We start from the raw sequence: 27,592 nt of genomic DNA, 5'->3' as shown, positions 1-27,592 counted from the left end.
ATAGTAAAAATGATTGTTTTTAGCTAACTACTTAATTTATTCAGGGGTTCTACTGCTCCTCACTGGGGGAATGCCATAGAAAATCCATGCGCTGATGGTTAAGCTAAGCAACCACGGCCTTAAAACTAAAGCCAGGGAGTGTGCAGGAGAGACTGAAAGCTACTGAAGAACTGTGCTAGTGTGTTGACAGAGATGTCCGACTGAACTTAACAACTTCATTTTCTGAGGTTGATTCACACCTGACATTCAGCCAAACTGCCACGTTGCCTTGTGGCCAGGAAGGAAACCAGAAGCAGGGGGCTGCAGTTAAGGACCCTTTGGGGTGGTCCCTCTCAATTGGAAGGGGAAAGTTTGCAGCAATCAGAGGAGAGAGAGTGAGAGGATATTGGGCTGGGGATAGAGAGTTTGATGATTAGAAGGCAAAAACTGAGGTTACAGTCGGGATGAATGAGACTGAAGGCTTCCATTAGAGCTTCTTGCAACACGTAAGGATTGTTGGTAAGGACACTTGGCTTGTGAAATCAGCAGTTATCTCCTCCCTTTCACAGCCAAGTTCCACAACTCTGCACAGCACAGTGAAGTTTAAATCCTAATTATACCCTGGGAGCCCTAGGAGAGATATTGGTGACAGGTTTCAACTCTCAACAGAAATGGGTGCATTTGCAACAATTGAGCAGCAGGATTTGTGCATTTGACTGACAAACCACCACCTTCCTGCTCCTCTCCCAGGACCCTTTCACATCCATCATTAGTGGGCAGGACAGAGAATTAATACAAAGGCCCAGGCATATGAACTGTCAACGATTGTTTGACAATCAATTCATGGACCAGTTTCCAGAACTGGTAACTAAATGGCCTCATATTGCCCAATCAGGAACCATACAGCTAATTCTGCCATTATGTCATGTATTTTCCATAGAATTGAACATTAGAATCAAAATGGGACAATTTAGATCTGAATAGCTGTTTTTGAACAATTCTACTTCACAAAGATGGACAGCAATGCGAGCCAGTTAAAAGGATTAATTATAGCACTTAAAAAAGTTCTATTTCTTTGACACAGGACAATCACCTGGATAAATTCTTCGCTTTGTGCCACTCTCTGGAAGGTCAGGTGACATTTCCATTTTGGATTCTAGACCAGAAGATAACAGAAAATGATCTGGAGCATGAGCTGAAGTTGAGTATCATCTCACTGCCTTCAGCTCGGCTTGAGCCATTGGTACTGTTTCTGCACCAGGTCATGGATAAGCTTTTTCAACTGACGATACAGCCTATTGTTGTCGCTGGCCAGACAGGTAAGTTTACAAGGGAAACATCACGGATTTTATCATTATTTCTAATCTAAGAGATTGACACTTGCCTTTGGTTATAATAGCCCTGAGGCATAAAATGAACATTCTGAGAGCAAACAATCATATTGTTTTCTGAATTTTCACCCTTGTGAATTCTACCATAATTCTAATTCCTCCAAATTCTTCCCTATCTCTGCTACCTCCTCCAGCCGATCAATTCTGTTAAGACTATCTGCATTCCTCCAGTTCTAGCCTCTTGCATATCCCCTACTTTGCTTCACCAATGCTTTCAGCTGCCTGCCAACATACCCTTTTTTGGGCCTCCTTGATCTCTGTGCCTAAGCAGTTCAATTGCTCCCAGAATTACCCAGCAAGGTCATCAGGGTTCAACCAGGGTCCTATTCTAACTCCTAATTCTGGACATTGTTAATAATGGACTGGATTTTCCATTCTGAAATTGAGCATGCTGGCTCCCTCATGCTGACAAAAAATTTGGCATGATGGCATTGTTCAACTTCATCACACCAATCTAACAAATAATGAAGGACGAGCAGACGCAGGAATGGGCAGTCCACTTGCCTGCTACAGTTTTTGGGCATCAGATAAGAAAATGTTTGAACGTATTTTATGCCAGCTATAACAAGGCATAATAAGGGCAATAGGAAAGGTGTGCCACTGGGACCATGATTTAATGTACCAGCAAGTTCTGCTGAAGAAGGTGGCAGCATCTGTATTTTTTAATGACTTTTTTAAAATCCTTTTTAAGCCTTCAGCACAAACTAAAGATAGATTTTGAAAGCAGAGGGCCTGATTAAGCAAGCAAGGACGTAAGATTGAGAGGGACTGCAGCACTCGTTTCTGTTCTGTTGCCCTCACTCCACTGAGAAAATGAAATCATTCAATCATGGAGTGAGCAGCATATTATGCTGTTCAATAACCTTGCTAACGAGCTGATCCTCTATTATTTATTTACATATGGCAAGCAGTCTGCTGATTTCAGCACCCACCCACTGACATATTATTGGGATCAGCTTGAGATTGGGCATGAAGGGCTAGCCACCTGACTTATTTTATATGTACTCCTGCTGAAAGCACACCTGGCAGGGACATATCAAATCCAGCCCCATTAGATGACCTGCCAAGTCAAATTGTGGCCCAATATTAAAGCTGTTTGGATCTTGAATTTGCAGAACCTCTTTGCTCAGTCCACAAGCATAACCTGGACCATCCTGTTGCTTGCCATTTCAACTCACTAGCATGCTCTCATGCCCACATGGCCATCCTTGGCCTGCTGCAATGCTTCAGTGAAGCCCAACACAAACTGGAGGAGCAGCACCTCATTTTCTGATTAGGTACTTTACAGCCTTCTAGACTTAACAACTTCAAATCGTGAAGTCTCTCCTCTACCTTGATCCCTATTTTAAATGCCATTTTTTTTGTCACACCCTACCCCTCTCTGGGCCATCTGTCACTTGTTCATAAATTTTGCTTTTACAGAGTACTGTCCCATGTTCTGCTTTTAGCATATTCTGCTGTGCTATTATCAGCATCATCTTTAATTTTTTGCACTATCATTAACTCTCCCTTTGTCTATATGCGTTTGTTAGATCTCTCCTAAGCTGTCGCCTGTCTCTGAACTATTTTGCTCCAATCCCCTCTGACACATTATATAGTCCCTATTCCTCTCTTTCCCCCTCTCAGTGCTGAAGAAATCATGCAGACTCAAAATGTTAACCCTGTTTCTCTCTCCACGAATGCTGCCAGACTTGCTAAGTTTTTCTTGAATTTTTTTGTTTTTATTTCCAATTTTCAGCATCTGTAGTATTTTGCTTTTATAATTACAATAATTTTCCTCTTGCATTGCAATCATATTTAAATCATTTATTTTCTAAAAGTTTCAATTTTAATGAATAATAATTGTTGAAATGGTTCATAAAGTTCAGAGAAAGTAATGGCTCAACATTTTACTCCTCGTTTTCAAGAGGCTTATCTAGGATTTGCTGTTGCTGCCTGTTATACAGCTTTAATTTAAACACCTTTCAACCATTCCAGTTTAATGAGACAAACAAGTACAGTAACTTAACAGGTTCTTTATTTAACACTTCTTGTACCAACTCAAACATAAACAGTTGCAACTCATTAAATTTTCACTAAACTTTTACTCTAACTGAACATCAACTTTCAACTGAACGTAGTCTTAAACTGCACTTTAACTGAATATCAACTTTAAACATCAATTTTAACAATTTAACTGAAAATAGATACTACCAAGTTTCGGAAAACCTTGGCCAAGAAATATCCTCAATGTAGAATCTATCTTCTTGTTCTCTGAAGCATCCTTAAGGGTACAAGTCTTGTTGTGATGTTTGGTCTCTTCGTGTTATCACTGCCAAACAAAGGACTGCAGTGACTTTTATCCACAATTCTCCACTCGCTTCCAAAAGATTCTCTGTCATCCAGCCAACTGTGTAAGCAGAAATCGATCACGTGGCTCAAACATCCAAAAAATTACTTTTGAATGATACCATTGCATTTAGTTAATTTAACATGTCCCATAAATAACAGCCATATAAGTCAAAGAGACACTGTTTCCACTAATGTAAACAATTTCTCTTATCTGGGAATCTTCAATCACAGCTCCCAGACCACAGCAACTTTACAACCTGCATCTGGCTTTAATCTATAAATTGACCAGATTCCCAGCATGCTTAACCCTCAGTCTGAAACACAATTTTAAAGCTATTATTGCCATTATTGTTGTAACTGTTCTTTGTCCGTTCATATTGCCTCAGCCTTAGAAAGTACCTAACATCCTGGATTTTACTATCATGTCAACATTTCATAATTCTCCAGATCTGTCTTTTAACTATCTTTTGGGATGGCATAATGGCACAGTGGTTAGCACTGCTGCCTCACAGTGCCCAGGGATCCGGGTTCAATTCCCAGCTGGATCACTGTTTATGCATAGACTGTACGTTGTCCCCATGTTGTGGGTTTTTTTCTGGGTGCTCCGGTTTCCTCTCACAATCTGAAAGACGTGCTGGTGAGGTGCATTGGCCATGCTAAATTCTTCTTAAGTGTACCTGAACAGGCGCAGAGTGTGGTGACTCAGGATTTTCACAGTAACTTCATTGCATTGTTAATGTAAGCCTACTTGTGACACTAATAAATAAACTTTAAACTTGTATCTTGGTCTGTAGGGAATGGAAAATTATTACAGTTACAATTGTCACATCTCATTGATTCAAACACGCCTATGTTGTTCATTTGCAGCCAATCTTGCCCAGTTTACATTTGAATCAGTTGTGTCAATAGTTAACAGCCTTCATAACAGTCCTGACCTCAGCAAGGATCAACATGGACGCAATTGCCTACTGATGTCTTATGTACATTATGTTTTTCGACTGCCAGATACTCAGAAAGAGATAGCTAAAGGAGGTAAGTGTTGGTTTATTCTCTGTTTTAACAGCTATAAGAGTAGATATTCACTGTGTCACTTCATGATGCATCACACCAGTCAGTCAAATGGGAAAGATAATGGGATGAAACTGAAGGTGCAGCAGCACTTGCAGCCACTGACACCTACGTCACCATCATTTTTATGAGGGCCTTCATGTGGGTGATAAGTTTAAGGGCACAGTGGTTGGCGTTGCTGCCTCACAGCATCAGGGATCCGGGTTCAATTCCTGGCTTGGGTCACTGTCTGTATGGAGTTTCCACATTCTCCCCGTGTTTATATGGGTTTCCAATGGGTGCTTCGGTTTCCCCCCACAATCCAAAGACAGGTATAGAGAGATATGGACTAAATGCGGGCAACTGGGACAAGCTTAGGGGTTTAAAAAAAGGGCGACATGGACAAGTTGGGCCGAAGGGCCTGTTTCCATGCTGTAAACCTCTATGATTCTATGTGCAGGTTAGGTGGATTGACCAGACTAAATTGCCCCTTAATGTCAGGGGGACTAGCTAGGGTAAATGCATGAAGTTATGGGGATAGGGCTTGGGTGGGATCATGTTCGGTGCAGATTCGATGGGCCAAGTGAATTTGGATTCTATGATGCAGGTCTGGGGACATAGTAATCAAATTATTTTTAATGCCCTCTCTTGCAAAATTTGAACAGATTCTTTTTAAGCATTAGAAACGTAAAAGCTCAATCCACTCTTAGAATCATTGAGTAATTTACAGCACAGCAGGAAGCCATTGGACTCATTAAATCCATACTGGCTCCCTGCAGAGCAATCCTGTCAGTACCAGTCCCCCACTAGATCCCTATAACTCAACAAATGTATTTCCTCCAAATGTCCATCCAGTTTCTTTTTGAAGTTATTGATTTGTTTCTGCTTCCAACACATTTGTGGGCAGTGGGTTCCTGGTCACTACCATGCGTTTTGCAAAGAAATGTTCTTCCTCTCATTCTTCCTCACATTCTTCCCTGGCATCTTTTGCCCAAAAACATAAGTCTCTGTCCTCTGGTCCTTCTACCAGCAGCTAATGGGAAGGCTTTTCTTTGCCACTTTATTTAAGGTTATTATAATGGGCTGCATTTTACATGTCCCTACTGGGTGTGTTCTCAGTGGGAATGGGGGGGACAGGATGTAAAATAGGGCAGTTGTCCACTCCATCATATTCCCAACCACCCCTGAACTCGCATGCATAATATGCAGGGTGGTTGGGTGCTGAACTCGGCAGCCTGCCCGCCATATATAAATGAATAATTAGGAGTCAGTGGAGCTTGCTAACAAGCCAACTGGCCTCAATAATATGCTATCCATATCATAAAATGCAGCATTCAAGTGGGCAGTTGGGTACGAGTGGGCAGGCTGCTTTTTAAAAATATTTTTTCCAAAGGGCTGGGAAGAAGCAGGAGGGTCATATCTTTGGTGAGCAGGGCATGGTGGGGGGGTGCTCTTTGAGCATTGCGAGGCAGTGCCCCCTAAGATAGTACACACCTTTCTTCCTATCCGCCTAATAAACACACCACTCCCTGTCCCAGCTCCCTCCCTAAACTGCCCAAACCCTCCCCTTCCAAGACCTCAAACTCAACTGATTCTGGGATCTATTGGGTTTTTTCTTGGTCCTGATTGCAGTCCCAGCAGGGCCCACTAGCATGCTGTTGGTGCTACTGGAGCTGCTGGCCAGCGGCTCCTGAGGATATGTGCAGCAAAGTCAAAGGTGACTCATTTTGGCTTCAACAATGAAAAATGTATTATTAATACATATAAGAAGTAAGAATCTGTCAGAACTAATACACAAATCTACACTCTTATTCATAGAATCTTACAGTGCAGAAAAGGCCCTTTAGCCTATCGAGTCTACACCAACAATAACTGCCACAAAAGTTGTGCTTATCCCATTTTCCAGAACTTGTGCCATAACCTCGAATGTTATAATGTTTCAAGTGCTCATCCAAATACTTTTGCAAGGTTGTAAAGTTTGTGGCCTCCACAGCCTTACCAGGCAGTGCATTCCAGATTCCCACCACCCTCGGAGTGAGTTTTTGTTCTCTGATCCCCTCTGACTCTCTTGCCCTCACCCTAAATCTATGCCCCCTCATGACTGACCCCTAAACCAAGGGGAACAGCTGCTTCCTATTCACCTTGTCCATACTGCTCATAATCTCACACACCTCAATCATGTCCCCCCCCACCTGCTCTCAGCCTTCTCTACTCTAAAGGTAACAATCCAAGCCTATCCAGTCTCTCCTCATAACTTAAATGCTTTATCCTAGGTAACATCCTGATGAATTTCCTCAGTCCTCCTTCGAGTGCTATCACATCATTCTTATGGTGAGGTGACCAGGAGTGTACACAGTACTCCAGCTGTGGCCTAACTAACATTTTATACAGCTCCAACGTCACCTCCTTGTTCCTGCACTCTATGCCTCAGAAAGCAAGTGTCTGTCTGCCTTCTTAATTGTCCTCTTCACCTGCTCTTTCTCCTTCGGTGATTGGTGAAAAAAGTACCCCGAGACCCCTCTGTTCCTCTGAGCTTCCTAATGTCCTCCCATTCATTAAATACTTCCTTGGTTCATTACTTCTTCCAGAGTGCATCACCTCGCATTTATCAGGGTTAAATACCATCTACCACTGCTCTCCCCATTTGACCAATTCATCTACATCTTCCTGTAACCTATGTTCTCCTTCTTCACTATTAACCACCTTACTATTTTGGTTTCACCTGCAAACTTGCTCTGATTCCCCTCACGTTATCATCTATACCATTTAAGTATGTAACAAACAATACTGATCCCAGCACTGAACCTTGTGCTATGCCACTGGACATCAGCCTCCAGTCACTAAAATAGCCTTCTACCACCACCCTTTGTGTCCTATTACTAAAGCCCATTGCAGATCCATGTCACCAGGTTTCCCTGAATGCTGTGTGCTTCAATCTTGTCAATCAGTCTCCCATGTGAAACCTTATCAAAGGCTTTGCTAAAATCCATATAAACTACATCAGCTGCACTTCCCTCATCTACACACTCGATCGCATTTTCGAAAAGTTCTGTCAAATTTGTTAGGCATGACCTCCCCCTGACGAAGCCATGCTGACTATCTCTAATTAACCCATGCTTATCCAAGTGGAGATTAACTCTTTTCTTCAAAATATTTTCCAATAGTTTCCCTACCACTGACACACCGACCTCTAATTTCCCAGTTCATCTCTTCTCCTCCCTGGCTCCAAGTGAGGATCCCCCCCCCCGCCGATCTCAGGACACGTGCCAATGCTCCCAATTTTTTCACCTTCCCATTCAGCCTCTCCATAGGTCCAGCCCAATCACATGGCCCTCAAAATTTGCCCCCTTAAAGGGGCCATTCTACCTCACTCCTCTCCCCTCCCCCCCCGCCCCAGCAGCTGACTCCACCAATGAATGAAAACAAAAGGAACACCATTAAACATGGGCAAACATGACACAATAACACATTAGGGATAACCAGAAGGAAAAAGTTCATTCACAAAGTCAATTGGTCTGGAGACTTCCGGACTCTGGCAGGACATCTCAATTCACTACTGGATTATTCAGTGAGTAAAGAGTCCGGGCCAGCAGACGTAAAAGGCAAATTCATCAATCTGGGGTCAACCTCCTCCTCAGTAGCTTCCACCTCCTCACTTCAGATACCACAGGTTCCACATTGACTGCAGGAATCCCTGGATCAGTAGCTGGCAAACACAGGTCCACTGCAGGACACACCTGTTGGCCCTCTGAATCAAGCCCAACTCTTCCTCAAATGATCCGTATTTTTTCTACACAGTGACCTTGGACAATATATGAGACTGTTCCTGTTCTTTCCACAATTTTACCAGCACCCTTGTTATGAGATTTCCCTGCTGCTCTTTACTAGTACGCCATACTGGAAAGTGCTTACATCCGCACATCAAACAAGAAGGAGTTGGATCCTCTGTAATAGCATTCCTGGTTGTACACCCAGCCATCATGTCCTGTTTAGGCCCAATCAGAAAGCTATTTGGACAAGGTAACAAAGGCTAGCTGGCACCAGATGTTTGGATGTGACAATTACGTTTCACGGAAGCAACTGACAGCTTTGTTCTATTAAAAATAGTCATGGCACAAATTCTTAACTGCACAATCCGAATAGCTGTGTTCAGCCATTAGGGGTTGCTCAAGTCCATCAACTCATACAGACCTGTAGCTGTATTGAGATGCTGGATTAAAAACTCTGCAGGGCCAGATCGAGGCGGGGGGTGGCGGCAAGATTAATGCTCCATGGAGCCTGCCAAATTTTTTTGGACGTTTTTGCTTTTGCCTTTAGTTTGTTGGAAACAGTATAAGACTTGTATGAAGGCATTATCTGTGTATTCCCTTCTACAGCATGGCTGCAAGAAAAGATTGACAAATAGATCTGAAACATTAGATTTTCATTTCGAGGATCTGAAACAATAGGTTTTCATTTATAATCCTTGTTACACATCTTAAAAGCTGACACTTGTTGGCAGATATTTTGAAGTTGGCACTCTGTCCTTTCTCCAGTGTTTTGTTTTCATTGCCTGCAGCTCACAGAGCGACATGTAAAAGCCCGGCTTCTGATTGGCAGTGTGTATATGTGGAAAAGCCAACCAGTTGTTGAGAGCAATATGTTTGGCCAATTTGGCACCACAACAATACTCCATAAAAACTTTGTCCATTAAATTTAACAAAGGCGTGCTTATTACATATTTCAATCCCCACTGGTTCAGACGTGATGTTTTTGTGTCTGTCTGGATCCAAGCCTGGTTTTGTCCTTTGTTCTTCGCCCAGGTATGATTGAACTGTATGTGATGTTTATGCTGACAAAGACTTCTCTTCAGTTCCAGTAGCAGCTCCAATTTGCCCAGAGAGTCGTTATTATACGGTGGGACGTTCCAGTGCTGCCCATGTGGGATCCAGACTGTTGCAGTCCCGTGTCCTGAGCAGCAGCAATCCTGATATTGCAGGCACCCAGGCTTTAGCAGATGAAGAAGTTAAAAACCTTACATCTTCAAAGGTATGGTACTAAAATTTGAGAAACTGCATTCTAACTAACTTTTTTAGAAATTTTTTTTTTCTAAAGACATAAGGGAACGGAGACAAACTAATCCCTTTGCTGTTTGATTCAGACACTGAATCATCTCAATATGCAGTTTTATCCCAATCTGTCACTCATTTCTTGGGGAGGGCGATCTCACCAAAATATTCTAAGTACTGAACGACTGTGAAAATGGGACAGAATCACACCCTTTTTTTGGAGAGAGAAAAACTCAAATCTTATACCACATAGAGAAAATAACGAGGCAAAGTATGACTCACACAAGTAGAAGGGGTATAATGCTAGAGGACTCATTATGCATGCACAAGATCACCCCAATGCACTGTGCAAAGTGTACTCAGTTAGTACACTGGGTGTATCTGACATTTCCCCGCCCCCCCCCCCTCCAATCATGGCCTCAGTTCACCCCCATCCACCCTCCCTGCCCTGGTCAATCTGCTGTGATGATTCCTGATTGCAAAGTGTGCAGTTCCCCATGCACAACGTCCCCTTGGCACTGCTTGGTGCCTAGTGGGTAGTGCCAGGGTGCCAGGCTGGCAATGCCAAACTGTCACTGTCCAAAAGGCATTGCCCTCCCCTGCCCCTGACCACCCAGAGGACCTCAACAGCCTCCGGTCCCACTGGCAAGGCCATCAAGTTAGGTCCCCATTGCTGGGAACCATTATGATTCTCACCGCTGAGGACCTCCACCAGTTAAGGCAAGGGAGCCTGGACAATTCCGTCCCAAGCTCACTAATAATATTTAAGTGAATATTTAAATATTAAAATCAACTTTGTGCCCTTCCCAGACATGAGGCTGATCATGCTGGCAATCATCATGAGAGGCTGAGAAACTTGGGCGCAAACCCAGTTTTTCATCTCTCTCACGATCTTACTGGCTTGCCACGCCGATCGACCGCTAGGATGAGCAGGTAAGATTGCTCCCCTAGTATCTTCATCCAATTGCCTTTCAGTTTTAATTATGTTTCACCTTCAGTGCCCCTACTCATGAAAACTGATTGTGCTTTGATAATAGCTGGAGAACATAACATTCATAAGGAAACAGATGCAGTTGAATTTTCCTGTATCCTAAATGCTGTCAAGGGAACATACCTATCCATATTTCTCAGACACCTTTTGTTCCCTGTTTTAAACTAAGGGTTTTTACTTCAAGGAAGTCTGGAAGGAGACATTGGGATTGGTATTCATTGCCATGTTTGTTTGGATGTGAAGCATACCAATTTAGCACTGAAACTGACAATATCTTTACAGATATTGGTTCCTCCGCTAAATTTGTTGCACCCATTTTTCAGACATATTTCTTAAACATGTCCAAGAAGGGCAGCATGTCTTTTGGAAAGCCCCTCTCTGGACAGTCTGCTCCTGGTGAGTGTGGCAGATGTAGGCCTATCAGACTCAGTGACCCTCATGGTCATCAACTCAGGTAATTACAGTTCTGTGGAGCCAGGAAGAGCAAGACTGCTGCCTTCACCTTTACCACATTGTTGCTTGTTCTCCCATTGCTCAATTCAACTTCCGTGGCAACATCAAAACATTTAGGACCTTGAGCTTGTTCCACTATTCAAAGAGATCATGGCTCATCTGCAACCTAACTCCACATAACTGCCTTTACTCCACATCCCTTTGTTTAATAAATATCGAGATATCACTGATTCAAAATTACCTATTGATCTAGCATTAATTGTTTTGAGAAGAGATTTCTGCCGCCCATTGAGCCAAATCTTGTGGAGTTGACGGAAGTTGCAATCATTAACTGGAGAGTCAAAGAGAACCCCATGCTGCCTCTTTTTGGGAGCATCCAACAGGCTGGTGGGTAAATCTTTTTCTCATGAAGACCAGCAGCTCCATTGAATGGCAGTGCTCCCAGGGAGGCAGTGATTGCTGCTGGCATGACACTTACCTGAGGCTAAGGATCATGACTGATCCCAGGCCAGAGGTGAGTGATGATGGGAGAGGTGTTGCGTGGTGAGGTGCAGGGCTAGGGAGGGAGGAAGCAAAAGCAAGCGGTGGCTCCTGGCAGGCGCCCCCTTTCCCAACGTTAGATCCCTTGATGATGTATTGAGTGCCTTTGTACAAGGGGACCTCCTGGGAGCCTGCAAGCTACACGCACCTGTTTGCTTGATATTCTTCCTGTATGGTGACATCCCACCCGCCACTGGGTTAATAGCAATGTTGACGAGATGAGGTCCTACAGTGGGCATTAATTGCCCTTCAGATTTTGTTCATTGTTTTCTTATGTCTTTGTAATGCCTTTTTCTACATGAAAGCTTTGATGTAAATACAAGCAGTAGTTAATATCATGACAATCTAATGCCTGGAATTATTAATCTCCTCTGACATTTCAAGAGTTCCAGAGGAGGTTGATAGTTCCATGTATGGACAGTTGTGCAGGAGGCGGGTGAGTGCTACAAGGTGAATTTCCTCCTTCAGAGAGCCAGCAGAGATGTGACAGGCCGATTGGCCTCCTGTGAGGTGACCATTCTTTGACTCAATGTAACCTTTTCCCTGCCTGTGCAATTACTTTGTCCTGGACCTTTCACTCCAGGGGATGGATCGAAGTGGCGTTCGGATGTCTTCCTATGTCGAAGTCAGCAGCTACTTCCACAACGCTGTTTCTGTGGGACGATCATCAACCAAAAAGGTAGACTGCCACATAGCACAAAGAGATGTTTGTTACACCTGGCAGCACAGCACTTTACAACCAAATGCAAATAATTGTTCCATGTATGCCTTGCTCTGGTTTTCATTGCTAATGAACAATTTAAAATGGCAACTTATTCTATTTATTTTTGACTTCAATGAATATCTTACCTTTTTGAAAAGGCCTTTCATTGCTTTTGTATCAAGATTCTTGGCACAAAAAGCATGTCAGAAAATATTACTAATGCACAAACAAGCTACATATTTCAGCAAACATTAAACAATTAATTTTTAATTACTGATCATGCATATTTAAACAAAACCAGTTTCAATCCCTAAAGAAAATTAACAAAAGGAATGTTTAAGAAATCATCACATGACCGTTCCAAATAACATTAAACATTAATAACATTAGAGATATATTTTTATTATTCATTTATAATTTATGACAAAATACTTATAAAATATGACCATCACTTTAATTCAAGAATTTGATTTCTACAAGATAATTCATTTAAATTATTGGACAAAGCTGTTGTTTGATTTGTTCATATTTTACTTTAAATGTAAGTGTGAGTAGAAATTTTATTGCCTTCTCTCATTGCATCCAAGTGCTATGCTTCAGCTAACACCAGTTACATAAATTAGAGGGACTTACATGCTGTCCTGAGGCAACTACTTGAAGGACAGGAGCAGATTGCCTGCTGGGCCCACCTTCCACTTCATGTGGAAGTGCCTGGCCCTACATAGCCATGTTGCTAAGATTGACAATGCAGCATTGCGGACAATGCATGCAGCTGTAGCATTGAAGGCACTAACTCAAGTGCCACTACACATTTTCTTCAACATGCAGAGCTGACCTGCGTGCCATTCTTCATTAGAAAGTATTGACAAAGACTCCTTATAGGTACAATTGTTCAGTTATTTGTCACCAGATCTTAATTGAACCTTCTCTCACAAAATAGTCAACAGATGTGATTTTTCCAGCCGCACTTGCCACAAAACTGGAAAATCCCACCTGAGATCAAGGGACTTTTTCATGGTCCGCCCCCACCCACTACAGTTCTCATGGCGAGTGGGACATTCCCCGCAACATGTAACAAACTCTAATCTTTCTGCAGGTTATTTATATTTAACAAAAATCTTTTCAGGGTACATAATATTTTATTTCCTTTCCAAATGAAGTAAATATTGTCTGCACTAAATAAATTCCTCTTGCTTTTCAATTGTGCTAATCACATCATGCTTTTTTCACAATTTGAAAAGGCCTGTTTCTTTACCCTTTTGAGTTAGAGTTACACTGAGGTACTTTCTGCCGAGTTGTTCATTCCATAGCAGCATAGATTAACAGAGTTGAAATTATGAAATAGAATTATGAACATAAATAGATCAATAAAACATGTCTAAATTAGTAATATTTGGGGTGCAAATGAAAAGCACTATAGTGTGTACTTAAATAATTGTTTAACATCAAGAATTAACGGGGGCTTGCAAAAAAGGTACTACAGTAATCGTAGGAGCACATCAAATCAAATTGACAAAGGTAACCTGAAGGTGAGTTGAAAGAGTGTATACCGAGTTTGATATATTCTGAAACCTACCAGGGATAAGGCTACTTTGGACTTGGTATTGGGTATGAGACAGGATTAATTAAAGATCTCATAGGAAAGAATTGAGTGCAGAGATGGTGAATGAATTGTTTATAATCTTCCAAAGTTGCCTATATTCTGGAAAGGACACAGCAGATTGGAAAACTGTGACTGGTTTGCTCAAAAAAGAGGGAGACAGAAAACATGAAACTGTAGGCCAGTTAATCCAACACCTATCCTTGGGAAAATGCTAGAATCCATGATGAAAGAGGGAGTAGCAAGACATGCTACAGAGCCAACATGGTTTTGTGAAAGGGAAATCATGTTTGATAAATCGCTTGGATTTCTTTTGAGGATATAACAGGTCAATGGGAAAGTGGGAGTAGGGCAGTGGATATATTTGCATTTTCAAAAGGCATTTAGTAAGGTGTCACATAAACAATTAAATACACAAGATAAGAGCTTATATGTTGGGGGTGATAAATGAGCATGGATAGAGGACTTGCTAAACAACATAAAATTGAGAGTCAAGACTGACTAATAGTCAAGATAAATGGATCATTTTCAGGTTGGCAACTGTTACTAGTGGAATGCCACAGGGATCAGTCCCAAAGCCTCAGCTATTTATGATCTATAATTAATGAATTGGATGAAAGGACCAGTTATGTTGTAGCTAAATATGCTGATGCTAAGTAGGAAAGTAAGCCATGAAGAGAATACAAAGATCTGCAAAGGGATATAAATAGGTTAAGTCAGTGTGCAAAAAATTGGCTGATGAAGAATAATGTGGGAAAATGTGAGATTGTCCCCTTTGACAAGAAGAATAGAAATACAGAATATTGTTTAAATGGAGAGAGAGAGGCTGCAGTGCAGAAGGATCTCAGTGTCCTTGTAAATGAATCACAAAAAGTAAGGTTGCAGGTACAGAAAGTAGAGAGGCAAATTGGCCACTGTTGCAAGGAGGTGGAGTTTAAAAGTACAGAAGTATTGCTACAACTGTGCAAGGCCTCAGTGAGACTGTACCCTGGTGTACTGTGTACAGTTTTTGTCTCCTTACTGAAGGAGGCTATATTTGCATTGAACCAGTTCACAGAATAGTCACTAGGTTGATACTAGGGATGAAGGGGAATAAGAAATGATTGAGTGGCACAGTGCTGCCTCACAGCACCAGGAACCCAGGTTTGATTCCAGCTTTGGGTGGCTGTGTGAAGTTTGCACATTTCCTCATGTCTGCTTGGGTTTACTCTGGGTGCTATAGTTTTCTCCCACAGTCCAAAGATGTGCAGCACTGGTCAATTGGCCATGCTAAATTACTGGTGCAGATTTGATGGGCCAGCTGGCTTTTTTCTGTACTATAGGAATTCTATGACCATGTTTACATACAATAGAGTTTAGAAGAATAAGAGATGATTTTATTAAAATATATAAGATTCTGAGGGACCTTGGAGTAAATGTTCAGGAGGTGTTTTTCCTTTTTGGAGGATCAAGAACTAGAGGAAGCACAGTTTAAAAATACAAGCTCTCCTATTTAAGTTGGTGCTGAAGAGGAATTCTTTCTCTGAGTGTCATTAATCTATGGAATTCCCTTCCATTGAGATGCGTGGAGGCTGAGTTGTTGAATATATTTAAGGCTGAGTGAGACAGATTTTTGATTTACAAAGGAGTCAAAGGTTACAGGGGCTCAGGCAGAAAAGTAAAGGTCACAATCAGACCAACCATTATCTTAAGAACAGGAGTTGGAGTAGGCCACTAAGTCCCTCAATCTTGCTCCATTATTCAATATGTTCTCATCCATTTATCTGATTTTATATTATTAAATGAGAAAGAGTACAGAAAAGATTTACTAGGGTGCCACCAGAGCTTGATGATTTGAGTTATAAGGAGAGGCTGGATAGACTGGGACGTATTTCCCTGGAGTGTAGGAGGCTTAAGGATGATCTTATAGAGGACTATAAATAATGAGGGGCATAGATAAGGTTAGTAATCAACATATTTTCCCAAAGGGAGGGGAGTCTAAAACATAGGTGGCATAGGCTTAAGGTGAGAGGGGAGAGATACAAAATGGTCCAGGGGGCAATTTTTCCACTCAGAGGGTAGTTAGTGAGTTTCTGGAATGAGCTGCCAGAGGCAAAAGCTGAGGTGGGTACAATTTTGACTTCTAAGAACTTTTAGACAATTACATGAGTAAGGTGGGTATAGAGGGATATGGGCCAAGTGCAAGCAATAGGACTAGCTTAGTGATAAAAACTGGGTGGCATGGACAAGTTGGGCTGAAGGGCCTGTTTCTATGTTATAAATGTCTATCTCATCGTCCACGTCCTAGTGTTAAAATATACGTAATAAAATGTTTTCCTGTAAATTTGTGCCACGTTTTTTCATTTTGATTGTCACCTTCCAATGCCCTTGTCACAAATTAATTCTGATGACATGTCCAGCAAACTTTATGAATACAGCCAAGTGTAGGAAATGGCTTATATAAAAACAGAAAATGCTGGAAAGACTCAGCAGATCTGGCAGTTTCTGTGGAGAAAGAAACAGATAATGTTTCAGATTGATGAGATTTCATCAGAGTTACAATTAGTTAGAGATGCAACAGGTTCTAAACAGAGGCAGGCCAATGAGGAGTGAGAAAGAACAAAAGGGAAGCTCTGTGATGGGGTGGCAGGCAGGGGAATTGAATGACAAAAGTGATGGTGAGACGAGGCAAAGGAGGGTGGTGATGGGACAAACAGTGGTGGATGGCTTGTTGTATGAGATTATTAGAGGTCAGGGATGCGTGACAAAACATGTTTCCCTGTCGCAACACATGAACATGTTCAATTCTGAAAACAATTCTGGAAAATTTCTATGATTCAGTCCCAATCAATTTTCCAATTTAATAATATTTGATTGATTTGCCATTTGGCTCCTTTCCCAGTACTCAAAGGTCACAAGCATGATTGCTCCTCATACCTATGATATAACAGAAAATTAGTGCATTTTTAATAATATTTGCTTTCTAGTAACAACACATTCTATTGAGTGAATGGACTAGTATGCTACAGTCCTAAATGTGTACCTGTATTAAAATCACTAATTCACAAGTGACTGGTGCTTACACTCCTTTGTCTCCTTTGTTGTTTGTGTGGCAGTCTTCCTTTTGAACACACTCCAAATGTTTGTTTTGCTTTAATAACAATCTCTTTCCCCACAGATTAATTTTCTTCCCTTCTCTATATGTGCACCCCTTGCTTAAAGGCACATGGTGAATTTTAACAATTGGTGCATGTGGCTAAAGGACTAGGATTCATAGATCTAATCACATCGCTCAATCCATTTTCCTCTGGTAACATAAATGGAAAGGGTCAGTTGTCAGGCCGACTGCATTTAATGTCATGCTAAGTCTTTTATTGATGTGGATGTGCCGGCGTTGGACTGGGGTAAACACAGTAAAAAGTCTGACGACACCAGGTTTTAGTCCAACCGATTTATTTGATAGTAAACTCACAAGCTTTCAAGGGGAAAGAAGAGGGAGTCCCCTCGAAAGCTTGAGGAGGGAGTCCCCTCGAAAGCTTGTGAGTTTACTATCAAATAAATCGGTTGGACTAAAACCTAGTGTTGTCAGACTTTTTACTAAAGTCTTTTATTATCAGACAACAGTCAACACAAATAGCCCCAACATTTCTGTTTGGACTTGTCCCATCGTATCTTTTGTGGTAAGTTATGTCACACGAGTTTGATAGTTAACCAAAATTCCAACTAATATATTGCTTCTGTTTGAAAGTGGGCTTAAATGGGAAAGGTGATGGCCTCGTGGTATTAGCACTAGACTATTAGTCTAGAAACCCAACTAATGCTCTGGCAACCCGGGTTTGAATCCCACCTCGTCAGATGGTAGAATTTGAATTCAATGTAAAAAAATCTGGAATTAAGAATCTACTGATGACCACAAAACCATTGTTGATTATCAGAAAAACCCATCTCATTTACTGATGTGTTTTAGGGAAGGAAATCTACCGTCCCTACCTGATCTAGCCTACATGTGACTCCAGAGCCACAGCAATGTGCTTGACTTTCCACTGCCTTCAGGCAATTAGGGATGGCAATAAATGCTGGTCAGCCAGTGATGCCCATGTCTCATGAATTAATAATATATATATTATTTTAGACATAATAGCAATAGATATGACTGGTACTCAGGTGGAATGATCAAACTATAGAGTTATTACACCTCTTTCTTACAAAGAAGCAATGGAACCAGATCTTGGAAGAAAATTGATTATTGGATGAGGTTTAGTGAGTTCAGAATTGGTATTCTGACCAGTTCCTCAAACTAGGATACTGGGCTTTTTCTGAATTTATCTGTTCTTATGAACCTATAGAGATCAGTAACTTTCTAAAAGAAAGATTAATTTTCCAAACAGCCATCTGAAATAAACCGCTGGAGAAGATTTCACTTTTTAACACTGTAACTGCAGCAAATTTTAGTTCAGATGTGCAGCATAGTCAGTGCAGGCTTGGAGGGCAAAGGTTATGTTTCTGTGCTGCAATTTTCTTTGACTTTTATTTAGTCAGTAAAAGTCAAAGAACAATCTAGATCAAAAATTAATTAAACAATTGATACAAACAAAAGAAAAAGATTCACTTCACAATAGTTAGGCAATCTAACCAAAATAAGTCTCATAAAATGCGTTTACTTTACGTCACATTTCTGGCAGATAAGGAACACTAAAGGAACAGTTACAAAGTTACTTCCAGCTCTCTCCGTCACGTCTGGTTGGAACTTCCAGTGTCCCTTGACAATCATTTCACTTTGCCTGAAATTTTCAGCTGTGGTTATCACCTGCAAGACACAACCTGATGACTCCTCAATTCCTTAAATCTTCAAGAGCCTCACCTGTTCTGTTCCCTTCCTTTGAACAGAAACTGAACACTCAAAACCATCCTGCTTGGTCTTTAACAGTTTTCTCTGCTTTTTTTCACAGCAGAAGTCTTTCACCAATACATCTCAGCAGCAGCTTCTCCTTTGCTGTGTGAAGGACTGTGAAAAGCTGGGTTATAAACTACCACCCGGTATCTCAGTGGATTTCTATTTAAGTTTCTCTCCCATGCCCATGACAAGCTGAAGTCACTTGAGTACTTCTCTCAACTGAGGGGTCTACCAGGAATCCTAATTATTCATTCCTTTCATTTTTGGTTTTACTTTGAGTTAAAAGATGCATTTTAAAAGATAATTCTCTCTCCAAGTTCAGCATTCATAACACTGTTTCAGAAACCTGACTGCCCATTCCCACAGTTTGAGTGGCAGTAAGGTAACAGAGGGCCTGAGGTGCACAGATGAAGGGAAAATATAGGCCGATGCCGAAAAAACAATTTTCATATTTTCTCCTATAGACTATTTGGCCCTTTTTAACTCACAGATGGGCTGGAGGTTGCAGAAAGATTGAAGGCATTATGAAGCCTGGAGCTACCATGATAAAAAATCTCTAACGCTACCTAACTCACAATATCACTGTCGACTTACACACACATAAACAAATGCTGATTTGTAGGATACAGTGAACATTCTTCAGTGATTGAAGGCACAATAATATAAAAACATCTTATGCATGTTTAAAATTGTTTGTCAATTACTGTCTTGCCTCATTAAAGAAGTAGGGAAGGATTGAAATAGAGATCAATTATTTCTGAACATATGGGGCAGGGGAGTTTTCCACTATCAGGATTCTCTGGTCTCGCCGCAGTGAATGGAGATCTGGCTGAGCACCAAATCCTCCGTCCTCGCTTGCTGCGTCGGTGGAGCGTGAACAGCTGGGTAATTCCAGCCAAGGTGCCTTTCGTAACTATTGCAATCTTTAATAAGGAGAGTTAGAATTTGATGACACAAAGTTCAATAATTTTCTGCAGCTGTCGCTACCTTCAAGTACAGGGAAAGCAGTGGGAATTGACAAATCTATAAAAGGCTTTTAAAAAGGTCATTCTTTTGTCTGCACCTGTTGAGTAAAATCTTGCTTCTCATTATTATCCAGCAATTTCACGAAGAGCTAGCACTGCAGATGGTCGTGAGTACAGGAATGGTGAGAGAGAATGTCTTCAAGTATGCCTGGTTCTTCTTTGAGCTTTTGGTATGTCCACTTACAATTTATTAGAAACTAATTTTTGGTGTCATTGTAAACTATTTCACACAGATGTATTGTGAAAATGCTAGTTCGTGTCACAGATTATCTGGTTAGACTTAATTCCTCTCTGCAAATCTGTAGCTCTCTCTGTTTTCTCTCGATATCCAATCATTTTTCCCTACCAGTTTGCTTTGCACCAGATAGAATCAGAGAAACCTAAAAATGCAAAAGGGGGCCATTTGGCCCATCAAGCCTGCACCAACAACAATCCCACCCAGTCTCTGTCCCCATAACCCCATGTATTTACCCTGTTAGACCCCTGACACTAATGACCAATCACCCTAACCCGCACATCTTTAGACTTTGGAAGGAAACAGGAGCACCGGAAGAAAACCCACGCAGACACTGGAAGCATGTGTAAGCTCCACACAGACAGTGACCTGAGGCCGGAATTGAAGCCAGGTCCCTGGAGCTGAGAGGCAGCAGTGCTAACCAGTGTGCCACTGTGCTGTTATTTTTTTTCACTGTTCTTTCTCTCCCACAGTCCTCCATTTTGTCAATTCCCAATTTTTCTTTTGGAATTTTACTATGATTCATGCCTCCATCACTATATTTTATTTACTGTAGCTTATCTGTTTCATCTGAATCTGTGGCAAAGCTGCGTGCCTTTTTCTGAAGTCTTGGAATGTAATTGTATATGAAGGCATGTTTATCATCTTTCGATCATTTGTCATGGATCACCTGCCTTTCTCAAACCCTGTAGTGACTGGCGAATACTAGGTGTGGATTCATTGGGCGATGTAGCCATGAACCTGAACACAGGTCTCAGGCCATAGAGAGTTTTTTTTTTAACTGGATGAAAGCAGAAATTGAACTTGGCAGCCTGCTCAACGACTAAGCCACCCTTTTTAGGACCATGCTGCTCACCTTCCTAGTATGACAAAGGGCTAGAAAAGGTGCCCAAATCTACTCCACCTCGCTGGCCAGCAGGGCCATAGCTGGCAGAGGTCCCGTCAGCACAGTTGTAAGTCAATTTCAAAAAAAGAAAGTAAAGGTGTCCTAGTCACCTCTGGTGCAGGAATATACACACCCTCATGGAGAATACCACAGTGGACAGACCCAAAAGGAGAACTGCACTTGTAGGTAGAGAGCTGAATAGGTACAGCTTTCAGGTCACTGCCCTCAGTGAGATTAGCCTTACTGGGATGAATCAACTCAAGGAACTTGCTGCAGGTTACACATTCTTTTGGAGTGGCCTTGGAAAAGAAGAGTGGTAGAAGCTGGTGGAAGCTTTGCTGTTGTGAACGATCTTGTCTATAATGGTGTTTAAACTCTCCCTGCATGGCAAAGGGCAAGCAACCCTGATCTGCATGTATCTTCCTACCTTGGCAAACACTGAAGTCAAGGATAAATCCAATGATGACCTCCACTCCTTCAATGCCAAAATCAAACAAGCTAATCAATCTCAGTGACCTCAAGAGTTGGTTCAGATCACCATGTGTGGAAAGGGGGTCATTTGGAAAAACAGGGTGGGCAGTTGTTACAGCATGGTTTCCCCTTGCTGAAGATGTGTTCTGACCATAAGCTCCTAATCGCCAACACAGTTTCACAGCTCCCTAATCGCAATGAGACATCTTAGATGCAGCCCCATTCTGGCATATAATCAATGGTGTCATCAAGGGCAGAGGGACAGGACGATGTGCCTGTAACAAAAGCCTTGTGTGGCTCAGACTGCTGGATTAGTTACCATCTTATCATTTCAAAATTAAATATCAAGATCTATCCCCATGAGGTACCCACAGGCCATGAAGACCCAGAAGCATCTCAATATCTTGAGGCTCAAACAAGGGTCATAAAGGAATCTTGACAGAGAGAGAGAGACAGTTGTCTGCAGCGAAAATGAACATTAACTGCATTGGCAACCGTCAGGGATATAATGTACTTTGCTGATTTCAAGGCCCTTGAAAACAATAAGGTAATCAAGTCTAGAAACTACTGGAGGAGAAATATCTACTCTATAGGGTGTTCTGCCATGACAAGCCATCCAAATACACTGCCTGCCAAAACAACCGCAGAATGATCCACTGCAAGGAGAGATGCAAAACACTTGGCTGAATCAGAAACCAGATTAGTTTCAGTTATGTGCAGACCACAAGGACTGGAAGAGATTCTACAATGCTCTGAAATTCATTTACGGCTGCAGTCCACTGGTTCATCATCAATCCTCGTGCCAACAGGTCAACACTGCTCACAGAAAAAGGCCAAATTTTAGAAAGGTGAACTGAGCACTCTTAACTATCCTCAATTGGCCTTCATCCATCAGTGAAAAAGCAATCAGTCAGCATCAGTTGCACTCCCAATGACCCACCCACATTGTTAGAAATGACAAATATCATCAAACTCCTGTTCAGTTGCAAATCTCTAGAAGTTGATGCCATCCCAGTTGAGGTCTGCTAAGCTGGAGGTCAACTCCTGGTCAAGTAACTCACTGAACGCTTTCAATGTGGTGCAGCAAAGCATTCTACAAGAATACAAGGGTACCTCCACTGTCCACCTGTCTCAACAGAACAGAACTTACCAGCCTTTTAACAATCATAAAGGGATCTCACTCCATCATTCCTTTTGCTCATCAACAATCACATTGCACTATTTTGTGGAAGAGTAGGAGTTGTCCCAGATGAACTGGCCAATATTTGTCCCTTAAACAATATCATTTTTAAAAAGTGCTCATTTTCTCATTGTTATTTGATGAAGAGGCAATGCTCCAAAAGCTCATGCTACCAAATAAACCTGTTGGACTTTAACCTGGTGTTGTGAGACTACTTACTAACACATTTGCTGTCAACTTTCCCATGTTAAGTCAATGACTACATTTGTAAAGCAATTAATTGACTGCAAACATCATGAGGGATTAAATAAGGTTATATGGATACAAGTTCTTTCTTCCTTAGTTCTTACTGATTTTACTGGTTTGTTATTTCACAAATGTTCTTATAATAATTCAAGAAAACATTTTTGTTCTGAATGTAAGGTCAAAAGCATGGCCCAGTACATTTTCCAGATGGACAAGCAGGATTCATCCCGAAAACTACGCTTTTCAGATCGCTTCAAAGATGACATCACCACTATTGTTAATGTTGTTACTGCAGAGATTGGCACAACTCTTGTGAAACAACAAAAGGTCAGCTTTTTTACATCTGTGCTTTGTGTAGAAATGTTTATAAAAAGGCTGTGTCACCAAGATAAAATATCTTGTCAAACCGTTAACATTCTCAGTTATGTTCTTTTTTCCCCACTGTGCCCCAGGGGTGTGCAAGATGGTCAGTGGGTAGGTTAAAATATTGGGATCAAGCAATCCAATTGTATTTCTGAAATAAGAACAGGAAAAGCTGCATAAACTCAGCAGGTCTGGCAATATCTGTGAAGAGAAACAGAGTTAGCGTTTCAGATCTCGATGACTCTTCTGCAGAATGTTGCTTTTATTCAGTTGAATTCCTGTCAGTTTAAATGTTTACAAACCCAAACTGGGCCAATGACAAGCCTTCTACAAAAGGCAGGGGGGAACCTAATTAGTATTTAAAAGTTAAGTCCCAACTTCACCTTCAGCATTGTGGCTTAAACGTAATTGTGAGTGAGTGAGTGAGGAGGTCCGAGAAGTTGTCTTCCTGGCAGCAGATCTAAAGTGGGAGGTGTTGACTGCCATAACTAATTAAGGAAGATCAGCATCTTCTACCCTCCTGTTCAGTTGATTTCGGTTTCAATTATTATTATCACGTGTATTAGTATACAGTGAAAAGTATTGTTTCTTGTGCGCTATAGGATTGGTCATGCTAAATTGCTCCTTTGTGTTAGGGGCATTATCAGGATGTTGTGGAGATAGAACCTAGTGGGATTATTGTCAGTGCAGACTCGAAGGGCAAAATGGCCTCTTTCTGCACTGTAGATTCTGTGATTGAGTTACAAAACCTACCATAGAGGAGGAAAGGAGAGAGTGCAGACTGTAGGGTTCCAGCTAGAGTGTAGAGAAAGATCAACTTAATGCAAGTCCATTAAAAGTCTTGACAGCAGCAAGGAAGAAGCTGTTCTTGAGATGGTTGGTACATGACCTCAGGCTTTTGTATCTTTTTCCTGACGCAAGAAGGCAGAAGAAAGTACGTCCAGGGTGTGTGGGGGCCTTAATTATCCTGGCTACTTTTCCGAAGCAGTGGGAAGTGTAGACAGTCAGTGGAGGAGAGGCTGGTTTGCGTGGTGGACTGGACTGTATTCATGACCTTTTGTAGTTTCTTGCGGCCTTGGGCAGAGGAGGAGTGATAGCAAGCTGTGATAAAACCAGAAAGAATGCTTTCTATGATGCATCTGTAAAGGTTGGTGAGAGTCATAACTGGCATGCCAAATTTCCTTAGTCTTCTGAAAAAGTAGAGGCATTGGTGGGCTTTCTTAACTATAGTGTCGGTGTGGGGGGACCAGGACAGGTTGATGGAGATCTAGACACCTACAAACTTGAAGTCGTCGACCATTTTTACTTTGTCTCCATTGATGTAGACAGGAGCATGTCCTCCACTACACTTAGTAAAATCAATGAGTATCTCCTTCATTTTGTTGACATTGAGGGAAAGATCTTTGTCATTGCATCTTTCCTGTATTCCATCTCGTCATTGTTTGAGGTCTGAACCACTGTGGTGGTGTCGTCAGCCAACTTGAAAATCAAGTTGGAGGCCAGGAGAAACAGGCACGAATTCCCCTCGGGCCTAAAAAGGAGGCTTTTGTCTCCCTCCAGATCCAGTCATACCCTGGAGCCACCTCCCAGTACTGACTGCCAGGGACGAACACCACAGATCCCCAGATGGGTCCTCCTGCTCACTAGGCAGGCAGTCAATCTGTTTAGCAAGAGTTCTACCCAAAATTATTCAAGTGAGGCCTTTTTATTGAACCAGGCTGGGGTTCCAGCTCCTCAGCCTTGCCCAGCTCTGCGACCTCTACTATGACCTCCCTCATCCTTCTTGCTTCCTCCTTAATATTGAGGCCTTGGTGATTGAAACATTAACTTCGTAAATATATCAAAGATGTCACAAAAACCATTGAAACTTTCAGAGACATTTGTTGAGAATATTGATTTTTGTTTTTTTCATCTTAGGAAGCTGAACAAGCAGAAAAGATCAACATAAGCTTGGCGTTTTTCCTGCATGACCTTCTTTCCCTCATGGATCGTGGCTTTGTATTTAATCTCATTAGAAATTATTGCTGCCAGGTAAAATAAAACATCTTCTGTTGTATTTCTGGCATAAAAATGTAAAAAAAAAGAGATAAAATATATTCTTCACAACAACGTTGCAATAATTAATGCACAAATTATATTCTTTGCAATTAATATTTAGCAAATTCTGAACATTAACAAATGCTAAATCATGTGTTTCATGAAATGACACCTTGTAATATTGGTACACAAATGCCTATTATGTTGATCTGAAATTATTCAATGGGTAATTTTGGATTGAAATAATTTATTTTAATGCCTTTGCTAAAACTGTGATAGGCTACTAATGTCCCATGGTGTAATTTCAAGAACTTGGTAGTTTCTACTATTTAATTTTGTCTTTTTCATACTACATGTTTACCTTATTATTTGGTTTACTTCTTAAAAAAAAAGATTTGTTTTTTTTTAGTTTCTATCTGGGCCAACTGCTCCAGCCTGGACAGCAGATAGCCTATTCCCAAGCCCCTGCCAAAACTAGCTTTATAATCAACCCCTGGGAGATCCACCAGAATAACCTGATTTCTTTCCACTTCTATGGGATCCTCCCCTTGATGACGTGGACAGAACTGGAAGCTTAGCCGTTCATAGCTGATGGATGTGTGGTCACATCCTGGCTATACTCCAGTTTAAATAAAAACGTGTGCACCTTTTGCTGCCTGCTAAGACTTGATGTAAATAACTGGTGCACCTTAAGCCTGAAATTTCCTTTGGAATGAACTGTGCTGAAGTCTCACAACATGTGAACTGTGCTGCCAGAGGAAGATCAGACCCAGATATCTGGCCATCGCAGTGCTCTCGACAGTACCCCACTCTACATCGGTGCTATTGTATGCAACAGTATTGTTGTCGCACATAAATGGTCATTTGGTTGTACTGGACAGCTGTTGAGGGAAAGAAAGGAGACAAAATTGAAATGAAAGATAAATACAACTGACCATTTATATAAATAAGAATTTTACGTTGGTTTCGTTAACATTATGTTGAACCCATTCCTCTCTAGCTGTCAGCCAAACTGCAGTCTATGCCCACCTTGATTTCTATGAGACTGGAGTTCCTGAGAATCCTCTGCAGCCATGAACATTATCTCAGCCTGAATCTTTTCTTCATCACAAATCTGTCTGCACCAGCTTCCCCGTGTCTCTCAATATCATCACAGGTAAAGACAACCTTACATCAAATAATTTTGTTTCCTTTTATTCGTTTGTGGGACATGAATGTCACTGGTTGTCCAAAGTTTATTGCCCATCCTTAGTTGACCTCAAATTGGGTAGCGTGCTGGGCCATTTCAGAGGGTAGTTGAGAGTCAGCCACATTACTGTGGCTCTGGAATCACATGTAGGCCAGACTAGGCAGATTTCATTTCCTAAAAGGCATTAGTGAACAAGATGGGTTTTTCTGACAGTCAACAATGGTTTCATGGTCATCAGTAGATTTTTAATGGCAGATTTTTTTTTAAATCAAATTTAAATTCCACCATCTGCCATGGCAGGATTCGAACCCAGATCCCCAGAACATTCGCTGAGTTTCTGGATTAATAGTCCAGCAATAATACCACTAGGCCATTTCCTCCCCTTTTGTGAACCTTATTGGATTTTTGTTCGGCTGACACTGTGTATGCTACGTACCTTCTGTGTGATATGTTCCATTCACACAGACAGACAGACTCCAATCTTGTACCTTTACTTATCAGCTGTATATTTGAGATGTAGGCGATACCTCCCTCCTTCATTGAAACCCAAAATGTGGGTGTTGTTAGTGACCAATATTGGAGGTGTATTTTGCTCCTCCTGCCAGCCCAAAGGAAGCATGTAACCATATTGCCAGTTTTACAGTTTGCAAACAGGCTAAATGAGCTGCCTAATTGGCTCAGAAGTCAACAAGAGTCTAGTCAACAATTTGAAAGCAAAGACTAGTGCTTGCGGATAATATTTGGGAAGCCTGGTTTACTGACCAGGACATGTAGGTGTTTGATAGCTTAATAGAAGTATGCAAAGATTTCACCTGTGCATACATTTTGGGCTTTGATAAAAGAGGGAAATATTGCCCGCATCTCAAAACTACAATTGATGAGTAAATGCACAAGGCTGGAGTTTGTCCATCTGTATGAATGAAACGTGTTATACAGAATACACTTACTATACAAAAGGGGCAGTTACAATCAAACCCACTGACTTCTTAATAAGCAGTAGAGCA

At 41.4% G+C, this 27,592-nt stretch overlaps 1 protein-coding gene across 4 annotated transcripts in view; it reads left to right on the top strand.

Moving 5' to 3' along the window:
- Positions 1-27,592, top strand: part of dock8 (dedicator of cytokinesis 8) — a 233,198-nt gene that overhangs the window by 157,335 nt on the left and 48,271 nt on the right. For 2 of the 4 annotated variants that reach the window (XM_080188722.1, XM_080188721.1), the window contains exons 20-27: positions 1,064-1,298; positions 4,569-4,733; positions 9,601-9,776; positions 12,364-12,459; positions 20,056-20,151; positions 23,177-23,326; positions 25,280-25,393; positions 26,400-26,555. In XM_080188722.1, the coding sequence (XP_080044848.1) occupies positions 1,064-1,298; positions 4,569-4,733; positions 9,601-9,776; positions 12,364-12,459; positions 20,056-20,151; positions 23,177-23,326; positions 25,280-25,393; positions 26,400-26,555 (1,188 nt within the window). The remainder of the gene's footprint in view (positions 1-1,063; positions 1,299-4,568; positions 4,734-9,600; positions 9,777-12,363; positions 12,460-20,055; positions 20,152-23,176; positions 23,327-25,279; positions 25,394-26,399; positions 26,556-27,592) is intronic. The other 2 variants (XM_080188724.1, XM_080188723.1) reach the window with 1 other exon arrangement.

Source organism: Carcharhinus amblyrhynchos, chromosome 5, assembly GCF_965287045.1.
Source record: "Carcharhinus amblyrhynchos chromosome 5, sCarAmb.v2.hapA, whole genome shotgun sequence".
Classification (NCBI taxonomy): Eukaryota; Metazoa; Chordata; class Chondrichthyes; order Carcharhiniformes; family Carcharhinidae; genus Carcharhinus; species Carcharhinus amblyrhynchos.
This window is presented reverse-complemented; position numbering and strand designations above follow the sequence as displayed.